The following is a 25,443-nucleotide window of genomic DNA, read 5'->3' as shown; positions in this document are numbered from 1 at the left end:
TTTTTAAGCTTTCATTGTAGCCCAAAACAATATTAGCATTTTAAAACATACTTTAAGTGGAGTAAGGAGCTCTGATTTTATTTTATATAACACCTCGACTTTACTATCTCTCTTCCAGCCTCGGCCTGCTCCAGCCATCAATCATGAGTGATTTTTTATTTTTTATTTTTATTTTTTTTAAACCTTTATTTATACAGGTATATCCCATTGAGTCCGAAGACTCTTTTGCAAGGGAGACCTGTTCCCATTTACACGTTACCATTCACACACACATTCATACACCGATAGCAGGCTAACTATCGACATTCACGCAAGACAAGGTGGGTGAAGTGTCTTGCCCAAGGACCCAACAACTATGACACAGGTGGCAGGGCGGGGATCGAACCTCCAACCCTTTGATCATCGGCCGACCCGCTCTACTAACTGAGCCACTGTCGCCCCACAAGATTAACTTTTGGCTTAAAAACAACCTGCTCCACCAGTCCCATAGTGCTTTCTCTGTATTTGTAAATGTGCACCTGCTGAAGTATGTCACTGCACTGCTTTCTGAATGCAGGGAGCAGGGTTCTTTTTCAATACATGTTAACTAGGAAGAGAGGCGGAGGAGTTGGAGGGGGGCAAGTTGTAATAATGAATTTGAAGTTGACGATGCCCATCTATCTTAAAGCAAGTGGCTGTCAATGGTGGTAACTGTGAGCCCACACACACACACACTCCTAACTGACTGTTCTAATCAATCTTCTTTCATTAAGCCAGCCCCTCACTCAGGCCGCGGCTACTTGCACTGCTGATTGTTGCCGATACTTCTGAGGTGCACCATGAATATGGGTGTAAAAAAGAGAGGGTGTGTGAGATTCTTGCTGCATAGAGTAGAATATAAATAGGCAATTTCAGGTTATTCTGATAGTGCAGTCACATATGCATACGTAATGTTATTATCAGACAAAAAAGTTTGACAGTGTGGGCAGAAGCTGAATCTGTAAATAATGTACCATCATTAGTTAGTGTGTGTGTGTGTGTGTGTGTGTGTGTGTGTGTGTGTGTGTGTGTGTGTGTGTGTGTGTGTGTGTGTGTCTTACCCTGCTCAGTTCAGCATTATTTTAATATGTTTCATTGATAGCACGTAATGTGAAATATTACATATGTCATGTAGAGAGGAAGCTAAGGAACCCAGTTGAAAATGCTACTGATGTAAGGTTTTCATACATTCTGTCTGCGGACCATCATATCCTTTTTGAATGAAAAACACATGTTCTAACTGCAATTGTGTGTGGACGAGTAAAGGAACAACCTCAAAATCTCTTGTCATACTAGTTTGAGTCATCACTTATTTTATGCATTTGTGTGAGATTTGTCAGCTGTATAATTAGTGAAATCAACAAAAAGACAGACATATAGCCGAGTTTATAATGGAGAAAAAAAAAAGAGGATACCATGCAAGGGTTCAAATTGATTACGTAGAAAGTCGGGGAGAAAAGTCAATCAAATTCATCTGGATTTCAAAGGGGTTAACAACTTCATTTTGCAGAGTGATGGACAACTTCTTAATTTCATTTCAACCACCATTTATCAAACTTTAGTCTTTCTTCCTGTCTGTAGCTGTGCCTCAATTCAGGGGTCGCATCCTTCTAAGGACGCGGTCGACACGGTCTATGAAGGCCATAGACCGAGAAGGTCGAACCGAAGGCCAAACGAGCGTTGTTAAATGAGACGGTCTCCGCAGGTCTCCGTATACGAGCATTTCCGGTTTGCGTAACAAGCCGTTACCTTGCGTGACGACTCGCCTCTCCTGTGCTGCCTAGCAACCTTGATTGCTGCCAACAGAGACAGCCTTGTCAACGGAGGAAAACAGAAAAATAAGCTGCATACCAGACGAAAAAAAAAAAAAAGTTCAAGAAGAAAGAAGGACAAATAAAAACAAAAGAAAAGAAAAGACAAGAAAAAAAGAAATTGAGATAAAAGTTAAGAAGATGGCTTATTATTTTATGCCATCTCTGAAAAAACCGCAATTAATCTTGGGATACGTTGGGCCGCAAAGGATACATCCGTTGGACCCTTCAGATCCGTGAAACGAAGGCTGCATTTCTCTGCCGCATATGAAGGAGCCTTCGAAATGGGACAAGTCTTGACGCGCCACTATGACGCAATCGGTCTTCAAATGCAGCCTTCGAAGGATGCGGCCCCTGAATTGAGACACAGCATGTGTTTTGGTGGAATTTCCAAAGCTCCAGCAAAATGAGGCTGAGTTCGAAAAAATGTGTCAACGCTGATGTCACCAAACATATTACTCATCAGTTCTTGTTATATAGCCGGAGCTTCTTCAGTAATAAGACAAGATGTTATGATCTTATCTCATTTTACATAATACTTGTCTTGAACCCACTTCTCTCCTCCCTGCAAACATGGCATGTCAGATAACCTGCAAAGCAAGTGGATTACAACTTGATTCATATGTGGGTCAATGTTAAACTCAGTCTTAAACAGCTGAACAGAGTATGATGAATGTAAGTGTGTGTGTGTGTGTGTGTGTGTGTGTGTGTGTGTGTGTGTGTGTGTGTGTGTGTGTGTGTGTGTGTGTGTGTGTGTGTGTGTGTGTGTGCATGTGTGTGTGTTGCTAGAGATCTATGGCCTCTACTTGTTGTTAATGATAAATACGAGCTTTGAAACTGCATCTGAAGACTACGAAAAGTGTGTGTCAACAGATTTAAAATAAAACAATAATTCAATCATTTAACAAATGTAACAGATATCAACAGTAGCTGTGATTTCAGAGAATTATGTTCAATAGAGCACCATTCCCAACAGGAAGAAACTTTTGTTCCACATTTGCACAGTCAGCAGTAAAATGCCATCTGAAGAAGTAAACAACAAAATACAGAAGTGAAAATATGTCGACGTTTCTCCATTCAGGCGTGTACACACACACACACACACACACACACACACACACACACACACACACACACACACACACACACACACACACACACACACACACACACACACACACACACACACACACACACACACACACACACACACACACACACACACACACACACACACACACACACACACACACACACACACACACACACACACAAAGCTGTGAGATATAACGTGACAGCAGCTAACAGAGTAACAGTCACTCTTGTCGTAATTGGCAAACTTTGAACGTTTTACAGGTCACGTTTGCTATTTTAAGTTCAATGTAAAGTACAACATAGGATTATGTCATCATCTGTGCATTTGGATCCATTGGGTTCGGGAGATGAAGCCTTTCTAGGCATTGATGCATAGCCGTGAGCAATTTCTAATAGGAGTTTTGATCCCCCCTACAATAAAAGACCTAATTAGATATGCATCGGAATCTACAAGCTACAACTGAAAAATGTAAGTTTCATAAAAAGTGGCTTTTCGAATTCCTCTATTTTCAGTTCAAATGTGTGCTCCATTTGGATGGAACCTTGGCTACAGAACACGGGCCTGTTTCAGGTAGCTGCTTTTGAGGCAACCCAGAGTTTGTTCGCTCTGAGTTAGTGGAAACTCTCGGTTTTCCGTTTCAAGAAGCAGGTTCAGCGCAACCGAGAGTCAGTTACTGCAGCAACATACGCTGTGGGTCTAACCTACTGGATAGGTGGTTAGACCCACTCTGAGTTTGTTTTCACTTTACGCTGCAGCTCCGACTGAAGAAAGTGTCACTGTCACAACGCGACTGTACAGTTTGAAGCAAAATCACTCCATAGAAATCTCCATTTCCTGATGATTTTACGTTTGATCGATCATTTATCTGATCAGTAGCATAGTTCTCAGCCCTCGTGCCGTTCATATGCGGCCACCTTACACATCGTGTACATGCTTTACATTCAGATTAATGGACCTATTGTATGTAGACCTATCTCATTATTTAACGTCTGTGCCACTGAACAGATGTAGTAATTCTGCGGCTGCACGCGATCATACTGTTCACTTGCGTGATCATAAAGTCACAGACGAGACGAGCCTCGTTAAATAGCCTAATATGAATATAGAAATTATATAATAATTTAAACTGTGATCACTAGAGGACAAGGGATCTCGTAATAAATCAATCAGGCTTTACAATGGAAACAGTCATCTGATGTGTCTGACGTTTGTATTTCACTCCCCATTTAAAAGAAGTGACAGTCTGTTTACGGCACAGTATAGCTTGCCTACATAATACAGCGAATATAAAACACTGTCAGCAATGCTGTGCAGCGCCAGCTTGATACTTTTGCTGCTGCTGATATACGTAACTTAATACTTAAAAGAGACTATTGCTTCTCATGATGCTCTTTGGTTTGCCTGTTTTTTTTCTGATTTGGCGAGGCAATTAGATCAGAGTTATGAGACAATATCCCCGTTAATTATCCTCCATACCATAAACTCATGTGTTATATTTCTAACTCTAGTGGGAGGAGCGGAGAGGTTTTCTTTTCTTTTCTTTTTTGAGAAGTGGAGAAGTGGGAGGATCAAGCATTTGTTTCTCCTGTTTCCATGGTGAATCATGTTATCAGCGAGTTGATTTACCCAACGCTGATCCACTGTTCTGAAACCGAAAACCCAGAGTTGCTCATCAACCCTGTGCTCTGAGTTGACCAACTCAGAGCGCAGGATTAAACTCAGAGTATGTAAAAAAAGCTACCTTAAACAGGCCCCAGTGCAGGCAATGCAGGGATCTGCTCTGGTGTTTTTTACTAATAATCGTAGGCTTATGTCACATTAACCGCTTACTACACCTAAAATAACAGTGACTTCACTTCTATCTCCGGCTCCATGTGCAGGTCTCACACAGCTAACCCTAAAGAGCTTCTTTAAAGCTCCACTGTAATTGAAAAACACAATGGATGACAAATAAAACACTTAGCCCACGTTAAACTGCAAATGGGCTTTTTCTAATTAAATGGCAACAAACTTAACAAAAGTAAATCTATTCTCAAGGCACATATAGCTGAGCTGCTATACTTAAGCAGATACAATGCACCACCTTGCTCTTTATCATTAAGACATTGTCCTCCTGTCTTAGGGGTTAGGAAGTGTGTCATGTGTGTGTGTGGTGTAAAGCACTGCCGACTGCCAGGTTAACCTCCCTGTGAGGGTACAAACAGTGAGATAATAAAACTGGCTAATCTATATCAGTCGATGCAATGGCATTACGGAATGTGATACAGTGACCAATGTCCACATTCATATCTGTGTGTGTGTGTGTGTGTGCGCGCGTGCGTGCGCGTGCGCGTGTGCGTGTGCGTGTGCGTGTGCGTGTGTGTGTGTGTGTGTGTGTGTGTGTGTGTGTGTGTGTGTGTGTGTGTGTGACATTGAACATAGAAACATTGCATCACATCAGCAAGGTTGTGCAGGCTTATCCGTCCCACAGAACAGTGTTTTTACCTGAGCGCCTTTAGCAGAATGAACGTGAAAATGCTTTTAGACGACCATTCAGAATGAATGTAAAAAATAAATAAAAAATCAGCAAAAGCGCGGCCATCTTTAGTTTTGTAGTTGGAGCGCTTCATGTACGGAATAAAGTTACGTAAACCAGCAAAGCTAGTTAGTTGATATTACGCAAAGATACTTTGTTAGTGTGGCTTTGTAGCTAAAGTACTGTGTTCACACATAACGTCCTAATCTGAAAACCACTAGTCAAAGTATTTAGTTTTATAACAAAACACTGTTCAAATTGCAACCACGATCATCCTTTGTTACCATAATTTATAATAATCTGATGTTAATGTTAGGTAATAGGCTAGTTTTGCTATCGACGGAAATAAACAAACTAACACCAAACAGAATCTCTGAGCACGCATCTAGTTTGAATCAAATAAATCAATCAAATAAATGACACATGCATTTCAACAGGCTTAATCTGAAGGTAATTCAGAGGAAAAATACGGTGAGGTCAAATAGAATGTGAGAATGTTAAAAGAAAGGTGTTTTATAACCAATTTCTAGCACCCACGAGCTAACCATCACCTAAGCCCGGTTGCGGAAGTTTATACTGTGTGTGTGTGTGTGTGGACAGATAGCCCACAACTGTCCATGTGTATCGCTCACAGCTCTCCCATGCCTAAGTCTAGTGCAGTGTGCCAAAGCACGGCCCTTCATGGGAGCTAAACCCCAATAGCCACACACACACACACACACACACACACACACACACACACACACACACACACACACACACACACACACACACACACACACACACACACACACACACACACACACACACACACACACACACACACACACACACACACACACACACACACACACACACACACACACACACACACACACACACACACACACACACACACACACACACACACACACACACACACAGTAGAGAAGTGGGAGAGTGGGCAACTTAGAGTGGGGTCGATGTGCGAGAGCTCTCAACACTGGCAACGGGTTGGATGGAGGGATGAATGGAGGGGAGAGATAGAGGGATGGAGGCAAGAGGAGGTGCAAGAGAGAGCGGGGGGTAGAGACTTTAGGAAAGCTAAAAATAACATCTATTGATCCAGCTTTAATGTGAATACAGCAATGGAGAGCAGAAAATGCAGGGCCCGTCTCAAAACTCAATCAAGTGTCCCAAAGGTACCAGTTGGCATTTTAAAACTAATACATCACAGCCACCAAAGTATAATCTAGAGTTATATATTAGCATACAAACTGTCTGGTACACAGACACACACACACACACACACACTCGATAATTGCCTCCGCTTAACAACAAAGTCAAACATAAAAGAGAAGTTATCAGTATGCAGATGCACAAACAGACTATATCTACTGGTGCAGGCTGAGGCGTCAGACAAAAGATCTGTGTTCATAAAAACATCCCTCCTTTTACACACACACACACACACACACACACACACGGAATGGGGCTGTATGGTAGAGTGAGCACAGCCGTTGGTGCCATACACCTTATAAAAAATAAACGCCCACCTGCAGTGAATGGAGAGCGGAGTGATATTTTCTGCTACAGTGTTGAGACATGATAACTCATCCCCACAGCCAAAAGCTTCCAGTAGTTGAACTGGGTTTAGACTGTCATCAGGTTTGATAATGTTTGGATTTTAGAAAAAAGGTATAATAGTAGTCCACATTGTATGGGAATATTAAATTAGATTAACGCGAAAATTATTCTTTCAACCAATCGATCGGACGGCAGTGTGTAGCTCCACCCTTTCAGACAGCTTGTTACACCAACGGAGGATGACCGAAAATAGGAACGCATTAGCTCGCTTATTTTGGGACCCTACCCAACTTTTGGCAACGGAAATGCAAATGTCTGAGCTGAGCCGCACCGAACCGACCGAGCCGCTGTGCCAAGGGGAAATGAGGCCTGACTAGAAATGATGTCATACCGAAGAAAGAAATCAGACATCAGCAGCTTCTGTTCAAATGATATCAGTCTGCAAAGGCCAGCATGAGTCAACTGGAATGATAAGCCCATCATCATTCTGCTGATTTGCCTGTCCTCTTTATGTCCCTCCATCCACCTGTGCCACTCACTCCCACCTTTTCAATCGCCGTCTTTCGTTAAATGTCTTTGCCGGGTCGCCCAAGGGTGGCATCGGGTGGCACAACGTTCTGACCAGCACAATGGTCCTCATTCAACCCCACAACGCACCCTCTCACCATGTGTAACTGTAACCGCATCAATCACATCTTGTGGGTGTTATTGCAACACCTAATGGGTGCCCCCCCCCCCCACACACACACACCAACTGAGCACCAGTCTGTCTATCCAGTTCTCCTCCTTGTCTTCTCTGCTCCTTCTTTTCCCTGGGGGAGAGCAGGATGAAGGGATGAATGACTTCACTGTCAGGAGGAGAAGTTCACGCCAACACACACACACACACTAGAGACATGCACTGTAATCATGCAAACTCGATACAAGTTTTAAGGCTTCAAATTAATCCACATTTAGAATATCTTAAAGCTCTAAGTCCATGTGTACAGTGAAGAAAACGTGATGTACAATGTACAGATTAGAGTTACTGTAAGAACTTCAAAAGTTTAAGTGACTCCAATTTAGCGACAGTTAAATGAAGCAAAACATTTGAGTTAAACACATAACTAAACTTTAATTTAGGGTTTAATTACCTTTAATTAAACCCTAAACATTAACATGAACGGAACAGACGGCTATTTCTGCACAGAATCAATGAATGCTCATTATCATTTGAGCAACAAGTTGTTATTTTTCCATGGAGGGAAAAAATAATCCACTACAAACTAGAAAAACTGAGAAAAGTAGTCCTCGCCACTTTTCCCGAAAATTGCTGAATAGGACACAATGCCATGAGAATTTGTTAGCACAGGATTAGATTTGTTATACAATGTTGTTATCCTTGAATCTCTCTTGTAAAAAAATAAATAAATTGTGATTTATGGCCGTGGGTATGGGTGGAAGATGTAGCAGTTGATATGCTGCGGGTCGGACAGTGGGGAACGCTGTACGTTATAGGAGAAATAAATAGGTTGGAGACCGGGGGAAAATGTGGGTTTGAATATCTGAATAATGCTTCACAAGATAGTGTTAGACGTGAGATATAGAAGATGTCTGGGAGGGAGGGACAGACACACACACACCTTGGGTTTCAACACAGATTTGAATAGCAAATGTGTACTCATACTCACCCTCTTGAATGTTTTTGATTCTGATACTGAAGCCAAATCTACATAGGGAGCTTGACATGCTTTGTTGTGCTGCAGTCAGAGATGGGTAATTGAAAACACCATGCAGTAGCACTCGGCTGCAGATAGCCTGTCCTAAACTGTGCCCTCATCACTTTGCTGATTGTGGACCTCTAGTACCAGTCACATATCATTAGACACAACATCTAACTCCAGCCATTCTCCCCAGACACAGTCCTAGTCCGACCCCATTTAATGCGGCCCTTCTGATCAGATGGAGCAAATTCATTGTTTGATGTGCCGGACAGGACACAGGTCTATTGGGGAAAAATCAATGCATTCCTGGACTCATTCAAATTCATGAATCGACATAAGAAATGCTACACAGGTCATTTGCATAGACACAAAAGAGGGCTTGATCTTGTGAGAAATGAACACAACACACTTGTATATAAAAAACACCTATTCACACAGGTTGCTGCCGGCTGATGAGAACAAAGGCTAAAGTAAATTACAGCAGTTCCATCGAGCTTTCCTACTAGTATTAAATTCTAAGAGAAAAGACAGATAACGTGATATGCTTTTGTGTTTAAGGATGACTCAATATTGCAAGATATGCAATATATCAGGTAGTGGTTCATTCATATTTTAAAAAGCCTGTTGACTTTCAGCTGCAACAACATGCTGGCTTTATCATTTTGATTTCGGCCACTTGGTTCAGAAGACACAAGTTGTAAACACTACAATGACATATTATCACCTTTAATAGCGCAAAATGACCATCCATTTGGAGTTAGTACCGGCTCTCTCATCATTACGCACTCACTTTTAGCTCTGTTTTTGGTCTCTACCCATACCCAGGTGGCTAAATGCTCCACTATGTCCTGTATGTAACAGTGTATCTCAGCTGTTTGGTGCTGAGCAGGTACATTGTACAGTGGGCTTTAAGAGCTTTACATAGTTAAGTGGTGTGTGAGAAGCATCGTAATGAGCCGAAACTCACTAGAAAGCTCCTTAAGATTAAGTGATTAGATCAAAAATAAGGTGGATCAACCCACAATTTCAACTGATAGAAGACTGGTGTGAACTGTTACTACTAGTGCTAGTGTTAAGCTAGCCCGCTTCTACATTGGCTAAAGATTAGCCCAAACAGACAATGACTAACATGAACACAATGTTAAACCATCAAATGAAAAAAAAAAAAAAAAAAAAAAAAAAAAAGTCCATTGTAATTATCAATCAAAACCATTACACAACTTATTTTGTCAGAATTTGATGTGGTTTTATTTCTAATTCTTATATAAACTTATTCATTGATTTGAAAAATGTGCGCACTATAGCTTTAATGCAAATCGCAGAAGGGCCAACTTTTAGAAGATGCAACCAAACGCGGATATGCGGTCATGATGAGGTGATTAAAAAATAAAAGAGGGGGATAACAGGGAGACCGGTTTGGAGTTGGACTGGCATGCGTGGAAAAACGCACAGAAAAGAAGAGAAGAAAGAAGAGGAAGAAGAAGACAAGAGGCCAAGGAAAAAGAGAAAGGGACAGAGCAGGAGATGGGAGATAGGTGGACCCACTCCAGAACAAACAATTTAACAGTCTAGTCACACACACACTCTCGCTGCGACTGGGACACAGTGGGCAGACCTTCAAACAAAGTGTAGGCGTGTTAGTGTGTATTCAATGTGTGTCTTTGAAGCTGTATTTTGCACTTTTCTTACTGTATGTGTGTGTATACGCATGCCTTTGGGTGCAATGAGTGCATCATTGTTCTTCTGTGTTTTGTGTGTGTGTGTGTAGGTTAACTAATCCTATGTACTGGTGAGCGTGCAACTGGGGCGTTCAAAGACATCCAATCTCTGTCCGTCAGGGTGAAAGAATGTTCCGGAGTCTGTTTGCAAACACAGAAAAGTACAACGCCGATATGGCAAGTGCACAACCGCTACAGGAAGGGAGGTGGGTGGGGGGGAGAGGGCACAGTGTTAGCTGACAGAGATTCTAAATATGTGTAATATACACATGTTGGCAGTCAACACATGTTGGCTCCGCCACCATCTACTGTATCTGTTCACAGGACAATGCGTGTTCAGTGGATTGAGACACAAGGCACGTGTGTGTGTTTAATCATCCGGTGTGTGTGTGTGTGTGTGTGTGTGTGTGTGTGTATTTTAATAGCTGAGCCGTTAAAGTGAGCAGGCCAACTCTCAAACTTAATCTCCTCTTTTCTTCCACGTCGTCACATCACATTACTCCATCTATCCATTCCTCAAACTCTCCCACACACACACACACACACACACTTCAGTAGAGTCTCTCTCACACAGGCGCTGATATAGTTCTGGAATGACTGCATTGAGTTGGAGGGGGCAAATCGAAGAGAACAACGATCGGATTGGTCGCCACACACACACACACACACACACACAAACACGACAAGGGAGGAATGCTGAACTGTGAAACATTGACATTTAATGTAATAAAAAAAAAAGTACTTATCAAATGTCCCTCATCTATATCAGTGGAGTGGATTAAGGCTATAAAGTGCTGACGTGTGTGTGCCACATCTACGGGAATGAAAGCATCGATTCCATGCTAAGATCCCTTTCCCGCTCAGCTAAAGATGAGTGCATTATGACTGTGGAGTGGAAGGATCTGATGCTATACTTAACAAGCAAGTCTGCACTGCTCTGCTTAGCGAAGTCGACCAAATGTGTGAACGACAATCAGATAAGGACGTTGTGCTGTGTCAAAAAGGTTGATAAAGAAAGATGTCTATATCTCCTTCATACTGTTCTCAAATATTTGCCTATATCATGCTGGTCCACTTCTAATCTAAAACCAACACAAGCTGCAAGGCAATGTGTTCTGTGTGGAATCCCAATGTTATAGACAACAGACTATACAGTAAGCTTTGTAGTTTATAGACACCATATGGGCATCGACCTTGTAATACAAACAATATAAAACAAATGAGCAGTAGAAAAGGAAAACTAATAAACTACACATATCCTTTTGAAGTATGATTTTGCACTATAGCTTTTTGCCCATAATCAGCAGTGAAATATAATGATGTTAATATGCAACAGTGGCTCATATACTCACTCTGTACCACGCACTGCCACCACAGAACAAAGTGTTATCGTCACCATTAACATGCACCAGGCAACACGTCATGTATTCGATTATAAATCCAATTCAAAACACGGGTATTATTACTTATACTCTGTCTGTCTGTCTGTCTGTCTGTCTGTCTGTCTGTCTGTCTGTCTGTCTGTCTGTCTGTCTGTCTGTCTGTCTGTCTGTCTGTCTGTCTGTCTGTCTGTCTGTCTGTCTGTCTGTCTGTCTGTCTGTGTGTGTAGGCAGCACTGTGTAGTACTGACAGAGCAATGTAATGCCTTCTCTTATAATAATAACCAGTGTTTGGTGCATCAAAGCACCTTCCATCTCCTCTTCCAATCTGTCTGTGTCTTTGCCGCCCGGAGCAGCACTGATCAATTCCATCAGTGACTACACACCAAAGCCAAGCGGCTGTTTAATTATACTCCATCAACACAAAACTAACAGCTATTAGAAGGCAGACAGGGGGGGACAATGCACAAGTGATTTCACAATAAATATATAGTTGTGGAGGAATGCCATGTGTTAAGCCCTTTTTTCCAATATCAATAAAGGAAGAGTTACCCAGAACATGAAAAATCCTTATAGACATTAGACAAATATAACAGTGATTCTTGTTTGAGCTTTACTTTGAAAATTCATTGGGAACCATTACAAGCACATTAGAGACTCTCATCAGACCCATTCCTGCTGCACAAAAGATTGGTCTCACCAGTGACAATCCAAAGCAGCTGGATTCTGTATAAATGCTAGGTTGTTGAGCAATGGCAACAACCAACGTCAAGCAAAACAAATGTTTGGTTGCTGCGACTATCCCTGCACCCTATACTGCATGTAAACTATTAACAGGATAAATAGGCCTCTTATGTTTTTTTTAGCATGGCAATGTAAGCCTGTTCAGTACTTTGGCGCAGGCTGAAATATCTCAACAACTGTTGGATAGGAAGGCCATGCAATTTTTGTAAGGACATTCATAATCCCCAAAAAAGGATTAATCCTGCTGCTTTAGGGTGATCCCATAAATTTCCTTTCTAGTGCCACAAACTAGTTTATAACCTAATACATGCAAAACTAATTACAAATCCCTTTATCCTCCCTTTGTACTTCTTTGTGGGTTGTTATGGTTATTAACAAATGCAAGAACATTAACGAGCTGAACTAATAGCAACACGTTAGCATTGTAATTATGAATTTGTTGGGAATATTGCAACATTCTAGAAGAGGTAAGCCTTTAATAATAGGGCATTTTGATTATAAATCTTCCCTGTATTTTTCTGCTACCAATCAGGTCCCATGAAGATTGTTCTCATAATTTAAGGTGGGAAAACCCTTTAAATCACTATCATATGGATTTCTATTGTTTTAGGAACTTTACAACACGTGATGAGCATTGCTTGGTATTTCACAATGACTGGATCTTAGTGCAGCAGCTAGGGGGGGGGGGGAAGTAATGCTATATATAAACCAAAGGAGGAACAATTGAAACATATAACCATGATGTCTAATAGTGTCACAGTATTGACCTCGACACTCATGTTTATACAGGGGGCAGATGGTGACTAACCATCATGGATGTATGAGCAGTAGAAAATGTGCTGACGACACAGTCCGGCTGCAATAACACTGAGGCGCTGGCTCACAATGTGGAGGATCAGTAGAGTGACAGCACACCAAGGACCCACCACACCATAGAGAGAGACCAGCATGCATCACACACACCCACCACGTCCCTCTTTTTTGTTGTGACAAACATCTGCATGAGCAATACTCCAGCCAGTGATGAAGTAGCTTTTCCGATATTTAAAGCTATAGGGCGTAACTTTTTTTCTATACATGAATGACAGTCGCATTCAAGCCATCAACAAACAAGTTGACATAAGGGTGATTGAGCCTATATACCAGCTCCACAAAACTCTCTCTGTATTTCTCAGCGTGGAAGCATTTACAAACTGGTGTAGCTACCCCCCCGACACTGGTGCGAGATACAATCACACTTATGTTTCATAAATCACTTGGGAAGAAAAGGCTGAAAAGATGGCAAAAGAAGGAGCAAAAGCCATAAAATAAAAATAAATCTGATTTAATATGATAGCATAAAACCTTATGATACATTACAACAGAATAAAACAATATAACAGGGTACAGTTATTTGAGCCTTTTCTTTCTGCTGCCAACGGCTCTAACCATAGCTCATTGTTATTGATTACTCAGACTCTCACACACACACACACACAGAGCCTTGTAGACAATTAGGCAGAGACACTCGAGCAGCTCCTAAAAGCATCAGCAGCATGGTGCAGACACTACATTCAGACAAGGTGAAAGGCGTTTAAAGAGGAGAAGGTGACAGATTTTAACAGGCGAGGTCAAAGGGACAGATTGTTTAAGAATGCATTCATGCACCTGGATTTTTCTTTTTTTTTAACAAGACGCAGTTGATACATCAACAAGATAAAACAAAAATGTGTTTCAGGTAAAAGCAGATACACACACACACACACACAGCCACAGCTGATAGTGGACTGAACATCCCCTGATATGTCAACTCTGACTTGCCAACAGCTTTATCATGGCACGCAGTCCCCTCAAGGTGACTTGGTGTGTGTTGTTGGCCCAGACGGCCCATCTGTTTAAACCAGCTGAAGACTGGAAAGAGGAGGGGTGAGCTCACACAGACGGCCAACGCACAAAGGTAACTGCAGTGCCACAGTCATTCATTTGTAAATGATGGCTTAAAGATGTTTGGTTTCATAAGTGGATGCCATGAAGTTCAAAAAGTATAAGATCACACAGCCCCTTCGATACTAGTTTGCAATACCATGCTGCAATATGAAAAGCATTACCCATTATGAACAGCAAAATAACTCTTGTCATTGAAAAAAAAGTGGCTGGGCAGACTCAAACTAAACAAAAATAGTGGTGATGCAGATTAAGCAAGGACATCTTATTATTGTACACCAGCCTCTGTTCTCTGTTTGAAACAAATATGAGAGTGTGAACGAACTAAAGCAAAAAAGCACCTGTTCCCCAGACACACACACTGATGTTATCCTTATTCCCTTGTGGGAATTAGATTTAACTGCATCGGTTTTAGTTTATTCTTCTACTTTCTATCAACACTTTGACTTAAAAAGGGTAGAAGCTACTGTACATTTACCTTAATAATGTAGGTTCTTCCCTGTTAACTATTCAGCCAGCAATTTACATAGGACCAGATGTTAAAGCTTTTAAATTGGTATTGAATATACTTGTGACTCATCCCTCGCAACACAATGCCTAAGGGATATGTTTATACCTCATGTGGCCAGCATTATAGCAAAAGTGTGTAGAAGCAGTCAAAGAAGCAAATTTGGTTTGTGCTTCATGATCACCAGAGCCTCCCTCACACGCCACGCCACTACGACAGTTTAGAGGTGGACTGAGGTGTCATGCATTGATGTTCATGTCCACATGTTTTCAAAATGTTCTCTTCAATTCTTTTTTGTTCTAAACGTAAAAAAATGACTGTCGATAGAGGAGTGTCAGTACACAGCCATGGCCCTGCATTCAGCCCCAAAGACCTTGATTTGAACATAAGTCAATGTGATTGTGATTACAGTTACAATTTAAAGAAAACGTAGATGCTAGGTCTGGCTTGCTTTTCCCCTGTCAAATGTAAAATGTCAAAGTCTCCTTGAGCAAGACACTGAAACCCCAAATTGCTCCCGATGGTGAGCTTGCACCCTGCGTGATAACTCAGTCAGCCATCAGTTTGTGTGTGTGTGTGTGCGTGCGTTTGTGCTTGCAAATGGGCAAATGACAGGCACACATTGTAAAGCACTGTAAAACACTTTATAATTGCAGTCCATTTACCAATAAGACTAACCTCCAGTACCTTGCATAGAGCGTGCACTGCTGGATACTAAACTATCAATCAGCACTAAAGAGGGTTATCAATAAACCAACATAGACAGGACATATCCGTTTACCATCTATTCTCTATCGTCTAGTTCATATTTGTTTGGGGCACAAGAGGGGGAAGAACCAATTGTATGTCCGCTAATCAAGAGACACGCCTCAACACACTCATCTATTGACCCTACGGAGCATATCTCTCTCCACATCTATAGTGGTTAATCATCCGCATAACACACAGGCATAGGTGATCAATGCATCTTGGAACAAATAAACATCCCTCCTTAGGATTTACTCTACATTTCTTTTGTCTGGCCAAAGTGTTTTATGAACAGTTACTCATTTAGAAGGTTGCTTTATTTTTGCTTTCAGGTAAATGTTTGTAGTAAAGAAATTGAACCCCTCCTCCCGTGTACAACGTTGAACCCAGGCTGAGGGAAGTCAATCAAGCCTTGTTTGTCCAGAAAGTAAATAGAATTGAGACAGGTCATTTTGAAAAGAGGGAGAGAAAAAAAAGAAAAAAAAAAGAAAAAGGTTGATCTTTTGTAACGGAGAGAGAGAAACTGTTAGACTAGTCTTTTAATGCTTATCTGTAGCAAAGGCCAGCCTATTCACAACTCTGAGCTGAACAAACGTTATGCAAGCAGTCCACCCTTTCTCTGCACACAATAAAAGCACGAGTCAAGGAGTTGTTGACCTGTCCGGGAAGAAAGAGAAAAAAATCTAACTAAAGACTTAACACATGGCATGATTAAGTGATAAAAAAGGAGTGAAAAGGGCAAGTCAAAAGGGGGAAATTTCCACTATACGACTGCAAGCGAGCTGACATCAAACAGACTACATATAAAAAGCTTAATTACCATCACGGCAAGGGCAAATAACACACACACAGGGTTACAAATTACCCAGTGTCAAAGCAATATAGATGGCCATAACATAAACAGGCACACACGTACACACTTTCACTTCCATGTTGGTTTCATCAACAAGTCTGCAGTCATTATAAGTAGGACAATAACACACAATAAACCATAAGACTTGACTATAACTTTAACCATGGAATAGCCTGTGCAGATTGCAACAGGTTACAGTGACCGGTGCTCTGTCGGTTGTGATAAAGTGTTTCCGTCACATAAAACATGGAATTAAATGTGTTTACAGCTTTTAAGTGTCACAATGGGATATACCTATTAAACACAGCTAAATCAGTGGTTAGCCTTTAACTCGGTATTTGTCACCTTATCACTCATCTTATCTAAGCTTATCGGAGCTGCTGAGTTAACATGTAAAACATCTCAAGCTCTGGGATAGCTGGTCCTAAGCCTGTAGACAAGCCATGTCGCCACCACACAGACACAGACACACACACACACAGACACACACACAGACACACACACACACAGAATGCATTAGAGCTGCAACGATTAATCGACGGATTGATTATTAAAATAATTGCCAACTATTTTGATAATCGATCAATCGTGTCGAGTAATTTTTTAATAAAAAATTTCCAAATTCTCTGATTTCAGCTTCTCAAATGTGAATATTTTCTGGTTTCTTTAATCCTATTTTCACAGTAAACTGAAATATCTGTGTGTTTTGGACATAATACATTTGAGGACGTCAACATGGGCTTTGGAAAATGTATCAACATTTTTCACCATTTTCTGACATTTTACGGACCCAAACACTAATCGATTAATCGAGAAAATAATCGTCAGATTAATCGATTATCAAAATAATCGTTAGTTGCAGCCCTACAATGCATCCACACTACACTGTGCCTTTTTTATGCTTTTTTATAATGGAGACGCCTGACAGTGATAAGCACTGTCCAGAGGTTGACTCCAAATGCCTGTTGATGTTGAATGATTCTTATGAGTATTTCAGAATTCTCTTAATGTTGATGCATATTCAAACTGGGATATATATCAACATACAAAACTGTAAAAAAAAGTTGATAGCTGCTGAAAACAATGCATTCAAGCATATGCTCTAAATAATGTTTCTTTAGGTGCACACAGTGTTGCATTTAACCTTGAGGGATCCTGACATTCAGTACAATGTTGCTTTGAATTGCTGTAGGAAAACTGCCACGCCACAGATAATGTAAGAAATATTAGCCTGTCACCCTGACATGCGATTAGATCAAAACAATTGAGGCTTTTTATTGTACAACGCCTAATAAAACTTTACCTTTGATCACAAGACGGTCCATTTAATATTGAATGGCATGAGGACAATATGTCCTTAAGAACAAACACACACACACACATAAACAAACAAACACAAACACACACACCCAAGCAAACAGAATTTTGACCAACCTAATTTGATACCTGTTAAACAATTATTTGGCCATGTTTCTGAAGAAATTCAATTTCAATGTTTTGGAAGAGTTCGTTCAACTTTCTGTTTTTATCAGTGTGTGTGTGTGTGTGTGTGTGTGTGTGTGTGTGTGTGTGTGTGTGTGTGTGTGTGTGTGTGTGTGTGTGTGTGTGTGTGTGTGTGTGTGTGTGTGTGTGTGTGTGTGTGTGTGTGTGTGTGTGTGTGTGTGTGTGTGTGTGTGTGTGTGTGTGTGTGTGTGTGTGTGTGTGTGTGTGTGTGTGTGTGTGTGTGTGTGTGTGTGTGTGTGTGTGTGTGTGTGTGTGTGTGTGTGTGTGTGTGTGTGTGTGTGTGTGTGTGTGTGTGTGTGTGTGTGTGTGTGTGTGTGTGTGTGTGTGTGTGTGTGTGTGTGTGTGTGTGTGTGTGTGTGTGTGTGTGTGTGTGTGTGTGTGTAGCACAGATAAATGATCTGCAAGGGGCCATGTGATATAGGGGAAATCTTCTAACAGTAAAGTATTTTTATGGTGCAAATTGTACCTTTTAACTCATGCCAAGCCTCTCCGGGACATTCCTTGTTGAAGGCTGGCCTGGCTGTCACCAATGTGTTTTGATATTTCGCTGATTTTTTGGCTTCTTTAAATGACTTCTTTCAATTATTTCAATGCCCCCCCCCCAAAAAAAAACAAGAATCAGATTCTAAAAAAAATTTTTTCATCTTATAATCTTGAAAAAGCATCTTAAAACAGGATTTAGATAATCATGGGACTCGTGAGACCCGGGAGGGAACATGCTGAACATGTTTGTGTACGCTTGTGTGCAGCCTCAGATCACAACTTGGTAAAAAAAAATACTGCATGTTATGTCATTTTGCATTAAATATTCAACATCTGACTTGAGCTCCGAGCAGAAATCCCCTTAAATGAGCCATGATACGAATACTTAACTAACGGCTGCGTCGCTCTGATGTTAACTGACATTATGTCGAGGCTGGGTTTTTATTTTTTTAATATTTTGCAAGTGCTCCTTACTGCTGGGCACTGCCAACATTTCTGTAGCCGGCCTTCTTTCAGCCTCGCTCACACAACCATGCTAAACACTGGCCTCTTTGAGCTATCCACTGCTGCTGCCCACAACAAAAACCCACACAACCACCAATGACTGCCAATATCACACAAAGACACCATGTTACTACAACCCACGGTCGAGGAGATGGTGGGGGGGGGGGGGCAAAGAGAACTCATTTATGTTTGAAGAGGTTATTCTAAATACTGTGTGGCTATTTTTATTTGATTCTATTTGGATGCCTTTTTGAAGCAGTTTTGGTCATGTAACACAATACACACAGTCACAGGCCAGCCTGAGCTGAGCAGATTAGCAGAGAAGCTGGCGTGTGTGTGTGTGGATGGATTTATTTATTGTTTTGGTGGAGGGGGGAAGAGAGCTGCTTGCAAATGTTACTTTTTCTGAGAGCGTTAGGTGCCGAGAACCGAGACCCCGCCAGGCTGACGGAGCGTTCAGCGCTGAATCAGCGGGTCGCACGTTGTGTAATCTCTCTCTCACCACACACACACACACACACACACACACACACACACACACACACACACACACACACACATACAGATTAACAGCACAGAGGGAGGTGTTTGGGGGGGGGTTCACAAAGAAACTTTTTGAAGAGAAGGAAACAGAGGCCCAAAGAAGTGGTACAGTTGCGGCTCTCCTTAATTTAAAGCCTCGCTGCCACTGAATGGGCCCAGTTGGCCTATAAACTAGTCCTTTCAAATAACAGATTCTTTATAGGCTTGACAGAAGTTTGTCAGGGAAGGTTCAACTGGACATTTATACACACACACAGACACACACACAACTTTGCTTCTCAGTCCAAAGCCTTAAATCACCCCGAGGTGCACACTGCAAATCCTTCCCCTACAAAATGGGATCTAGGAACCTCAGGAGGGGTCCTTTACGAGGAGCAAAATGATAAGTGTAATTTGTTATACATTCTCTACAGGGTAGAGGGATTATGATTAGGACAAAGTAATCATTTGTTCCTAAAAGTCCTTTCTGGAGGTCCAAAAGACTAAATTGTTATGAGAGTGAGTGAGTGAGTGAGTGAGTGAGTGAGTGTGTGCCCATGGACTTTGATCCGTATCCATTGAGGGCCTAACATGCAAATGCTCTAGAGCCCCCTGCTGTATAGAAAACAGGCCTAATATCAAACCATTCCCTCAACTGATTCTCTATACTGAGTGCAGACCACCTATGAATCCCAGCAACTGCTTGTTTGATATGCAAGATAAAAAAAATAAACAAATGACCTTATGTAATGGTTGTGGAGCCATACAGTAACTTATTAAGTCTAAGATCACATTCCATCACTGTTCAACCTCCTAGTATGAGGTTTAGCCGACATAGGACACCTGCACAGCTGTAAGACACAACTCCACTGACTTGCAACACATTATGCATGCACATGCACACTGCTGCACATTCTCAGAATGCAAGCTTCTGAACAACAATGAATTGATATATTGTCTGCTTATATCAATGCAGCCCACACACACACACACACACACACACACACACACACACACACACACACAGAGCTCAGTGATTAACCAGTCACCTTATACAGTAACCCAGATGACCACTGTGTAAAGATGACCTCATCCTCTTGCATGTACTGTAGTTTAAAGAAGTCATTTAAACTGATATGAATATTTGCCAAATAGGCTAAGGGTTATTTGTGAATGCACAGGTTATTGTGCAAAATTAAATTCAGAAATCTCTTCATGAGTTAGAACTTGCTTTTTGAAAATTATTCACACCTTACAAAACATGATTCCGGCAATATTTTAAATCCTTCAGAGCCTACTGTTAATTCGTCAAATCAATTATGCACCAAGCAGCACTTCATTTCATAACATTTAAGGGTGCGAGGAAAAAGCCAACCGCCTGGAAAAGTTTAGATTTATGATGCATTAATTAATGTTTGACAAATTGTTTTTATGCTGAACTTATCAGCACATTAGGAACATTCAAAACAGGTATAAAGCTATTAAATAATGCGTTTACGTGCATTTACACGGCCTATTTTTAAAGAGGAGGACAATTTGACAATGGAGTTCGGCCATATTCTCGCCATACATGAGAAGATAAGACTAGGCTACCTGGGCAGCCAAATCCAGATGTTATGACAATGAGCTCCGCCTCCTTCATAGGCTACAGTTGTAAAGCTAGTAGCTAAAGACATTAAACTTGTGGACAATTTAAAAAGAAGTGGACTTAGTAAAGTCACCTCACAAGTAGGCCTACCTACATAAAAAAAGGCAATTGAGGACTTACAGACAGATACGCCTTACAATGCGACTTTCGACACCACAAACCTCAGTCACTTTCACGTGAGCGTAGCTACACTAGGTTGAACTTCATTTAAGATTTGACCACTTCTAGTTTAATCTTGGTTGTCGACAGAAACACACACTCTATTAGAAACTCCTCGAGTCACAGAACCACAATGTTTGATTCGGCATACACAAGTTACGCCAACACGCATTTATTTCGATGAAATTATAACTTTTTCGCCACAATTACGTTACAGTATCATAGGCTGGTAGGCTACCAGGTGTGTACGGTTAAGAGAGGCTGCGCTAAGTTGACAGCTTTGTCAGTGGAGTCTGGCTTTACCTCTCCGTGCAAAGGGGAGCACTGTCTGTGGTTATACAGCGAGCGAACAAAGTTCAAAGTGGCAACAAGTCAAACTTACCAAAGTTTGCTCATACTGGAGCGCCCGCTGGTCCGAGCCGTCCCCTGCCATGGCTGTACTCTGGCTGTGTGCCCCGGGGCGACTGGGGGCAAAATGTGTGTTGAGCTCTCGGGAGTGAGAGTGAGAGGAAACCCGTCAGCGAAATCTCTCTCTGTGTGTGTCCCGCGCTGATCAAACCATTGGGCTGATTGTGTTGTCTGTATGGGAGTCCTCACTGGGAACTCCAGCCACAGAGTGCGTCCCGCTTACAATAAGTTCCTTCATTTTATAACCTCTCAAGAGTCCAGCAGCAAGACATAACAGTGAGGCGGGGACTTTGCTGGTTTGAAGTGGAATCGACGTCGGCCCTCCCATCTGGAACCGCTGTCAATCAAGTGTGTGAGTGATTTACGCGCTCTGGGAATTTTTCGAATGCTTTTCGTAGCAAGACGTTTCTCCCATAAGCATTGTCTCGTTCATTTGTTTAAAAATAATAAATAAATAAAAATGATTGGACAGTTAAGACTCAGAGATAAAGGGTGAATACCAGGAATTATCTATTTTTATGTATTTATTTTAAAAAAACATTTGTGGTGAGTTACAGTTAGCTACCTGAGTCCAGGTGGGTTGATCCTCCACTACACCCCGAGGAAGTTGATGATTAACTACTTATAGCCGTTTTATTAGAGCAATTCATTTAATGGTTATTTGCAATGCAGACATATGAATTGTTGATGGGCATACTGTTGTAGCAATATGCCTACTCCTTTTGCTTTGAAAACAAGTCCTATGTCACCATTGAGTTCATCATACAGGCTTAATAATAAAGTGAACTTTTCAATTAAGTAGGCTAAGCCTATGCCCTATAGGAAATATCTCAACAACTAGCCAACATTATGGATTGCCTTGACATTTTTGGTACAGATATTCTTGCTGACTTCATCCAGATATCCAGTGTGCCTGAAGAATGAAGCCTGCTGAGTTTGGGGATTCTCCAACGTTTTCCACTATAGAGCCACACAAGCTGTTACCCTTATCCAGTGAAATATCTTAACATCCGGCTTGAGTTTAGTTTGGGTCAAGTTAAACATTTGCTCAAACAATATTGTTGAGCGGATCAATGAGGTGCACGTCTCTCTCTCTCTCTCTCTCTCTCTCTCTCTCTCTCTCTCTCTCTCTCTCTCTCTCTCTCTCTCTCTCTCTCTCTCTCTCTCTCTCTCTCTCTTTCTTTGCAATCTGATACTCCCATACAAGAGTAAATTCCCATTTGGATTTCTCTTTTTGAGGTCCAACAAATAGGCCTATGCTTGAGTTAATTTGTCTTGCGAAACTTGATAGTGAGAAACCTGAAGTGTTTGATGTTCTTTCGCAGTGATGTGAAACAAATAGAGGGGAACCTATACATAGCTGTCAGCAGGGAGTTCAACCTGAGATGGAGGGAGCTCTACAAAAAAAAATAAGCACCTCAAGCCCACAAATAGTTTCTCCCACTTCAACAGAATATGTTTCTGTTGTTGAATAGAGTTAAAGTTAATGATTAGAATGACCATGCTTTGTGTGAATCTTGTTTGGGAGAGGCATGCCTTTGTAGTTTAGCCTCGCGTCTTTGTTCAACTGCTCTCTTCAAGGTTATGCAAGGGCTCGCATTCTTTAAACTCTTGATAACTCTTATTTCCTGATGGAAAATGACTGGAGGTATACACGGGATAAGCAGTACGACCTATGAGCAACACCTCAATATATCCATCCATCAATTTATGCCACTTATCCAAATCCTTTATTTTCAGTCACATCTTCCCGCTAATTTAAGTGTAATCATTCTTCCTCTCAATACTGGCTGTGGTGCGAAGCCTTTATATGGCGACTTAAATGGGGGACACAAAAGCCTTTTCTCTCTGGGCAGAAAAAGTATTCATAGTGTAGCCAAAGCTAATACGAGGCTTCAGCAGTCTGATTTAGGCGAATCAAATGGGTATTTTCGGATGCAAAATTATCTCTTTGTGTTTCCCCAAACAGTGTCTCCTTACTGAGCACAGTTGGACGGACACTTGAAGGGCCAAAACCTCAGACCGCAGACCTAAATGTGACAGCCAGCACAAAGATAACAACTCATAGTGCCCTAACCTCATATTAGCTTTGGCTAATATAGCTCCGTAAAGTTTATATGAAGTCACTAAGAGGCCAATTGACAGGATTTTGTGCAGAAAGAATTGTAACTTGTAACCCACTCGGTTTGACTAATTCAGACTGCTTGAGCCTCGTGTGAACACCTTTTTTTTGCATCAAGCATTGTCCACCATCACTTACATTGACAGTGTGTTAGCAGACCCTTTAAACATCTAACATTGACGGAGACCAAGATGACTGAAGTGCTTGACATCAGATAAGTGTTGTTGATACCAGACTCAAGTACCTCAGCCGAACTGACACATACAAACACAAAGCTCACGTTCCTCTGCTTGCACTCTCATGTTTACCTCTATTCAATTCACACAAACAGTGTTTGTCACATCCATGCTCATTAACCAGACCCTATGCTGCAATCCATCACCAGTCCTATTACCAAAAGCTAATGGCTTTTGTTTGACTGTGTGCCATTCCTACAGAATGCCAAACAAGACAGCTTTGGGAATGATGCAGGGATGCGCAGAAGGGACCACATGATTAATTTAGGCAAATTATTAATTCTATATATGATAAACATATATCAGAGTTTTCTGTATATATTTAAAGCAAACTCATGATTTAGGTTTGCTCAAACACTGCTACAGTCAATGAATGATACATTCAAATAAATAAAGTATAAATTCTCCTCAAATGGTAACAAGCCCAACCCAGAGTAAAAATGCTTGCTCTTCTAAAGCTCAGGAGACACATCATCATTTTAGTTTACATTTTTGTCTGAAACGTTTCTCATAGTTTTCTCCAAAAATTCACTAGGTGAGACAGAATAATTAGAGGGAGTAATACTTGCTATTCTCCATTCAGTGTTTTAATGGCTCCTTTGTTTCTCCTTCGGAAAAGAAAGTCAACAAGAAATCAGTATATCAGTATGAGCTCAGGATGAGATGCTTGAACTGAAGCTGGGATGAGAGTACTGAGTTCACAGAGAGAGCTCTCTGATTTCTCTGCCTCAGATCACAAAGAGACACAAACGTTGAGAAACTGATAATTACATTAGACTTTTATGACATCTCTTCCAAAACTTCAAAGGAGACTAAATTGAGATTTAGTGCATCTTATTGCTCTGGGGGGGAGGGGGGGGGGGAAATGAGAGACAGGAGAAATACACCTCAGTCTCAGTTTGGTGTCACATAGATCTTATAGTTGTCTAGGAGAAGTAAATGAAACATTTTTTTAGATCTCTTTTCGAAATTTCTTTTCCTCTGGGAACTTGTACCTATTAGCCGTCCTCCTTCAGGAGATGCTCTGCACATCTCCAACTGCTAACTAGTTCAAGCATGTACGCTATCTGCCAAATAGTTTCAAGCAATTCACAAAGGCATCATTATCAATATAAGAAGAACATCTTTATATACTCTGTTTGACTACTAATGATACCAGGATCTTCACTGATGTCATCCGAATCCATAACTTACGTGCACCACAATGACTTTGATAATATAGATAGATAGATAGATAGATAGATAGATAGATATATAGATAGATAGATAGATAGATA

General features: G+C 41.2%; 1 protein-coding gene across 1 annotated transcript in view; it reads right to left on the bottom strand.

Annotated features, from left to right (window-relative positions):
• The window catches only part of LOC307270238 (chloride channel protein 2-like), a gene marked incomplete at both ends in the record, with an annotated part of 146,064 nt that extends 124,231 nt beyond the window's left edge, over window positions 1–21,833 (bottom strand). Inside the window, one exon of the mRNA XM_080053429.1 lies at window positions 21,783–21,833. Coding sequence (XP_079909555.1) covers window positions 21,783–21,833 — 51 coding nt within the window. The remainder of the gene's footprint in view (window positions 1–21,782) is intronic.
• Between the last annotated feature and the right edge of the window lie 3,610 nt (window positions 21,834–25,443).

This window comes from Ammodytes marinus (assembly GCF_949987685.1).
Source record: "Ammodytes marinus genome assembly, chromosome: 3".
Lineage (NCBI taxonomy): Eukaryota > Metazoa > Chordata > Actinopteri > Uranoscopiformes > Ammodytidae > Ammodytes > Ammodytes marinus.
Note: the sequence above shows the minus strand (reverse complement) of the source record. Positions and strands in the feature narration are given on the sequence as shown.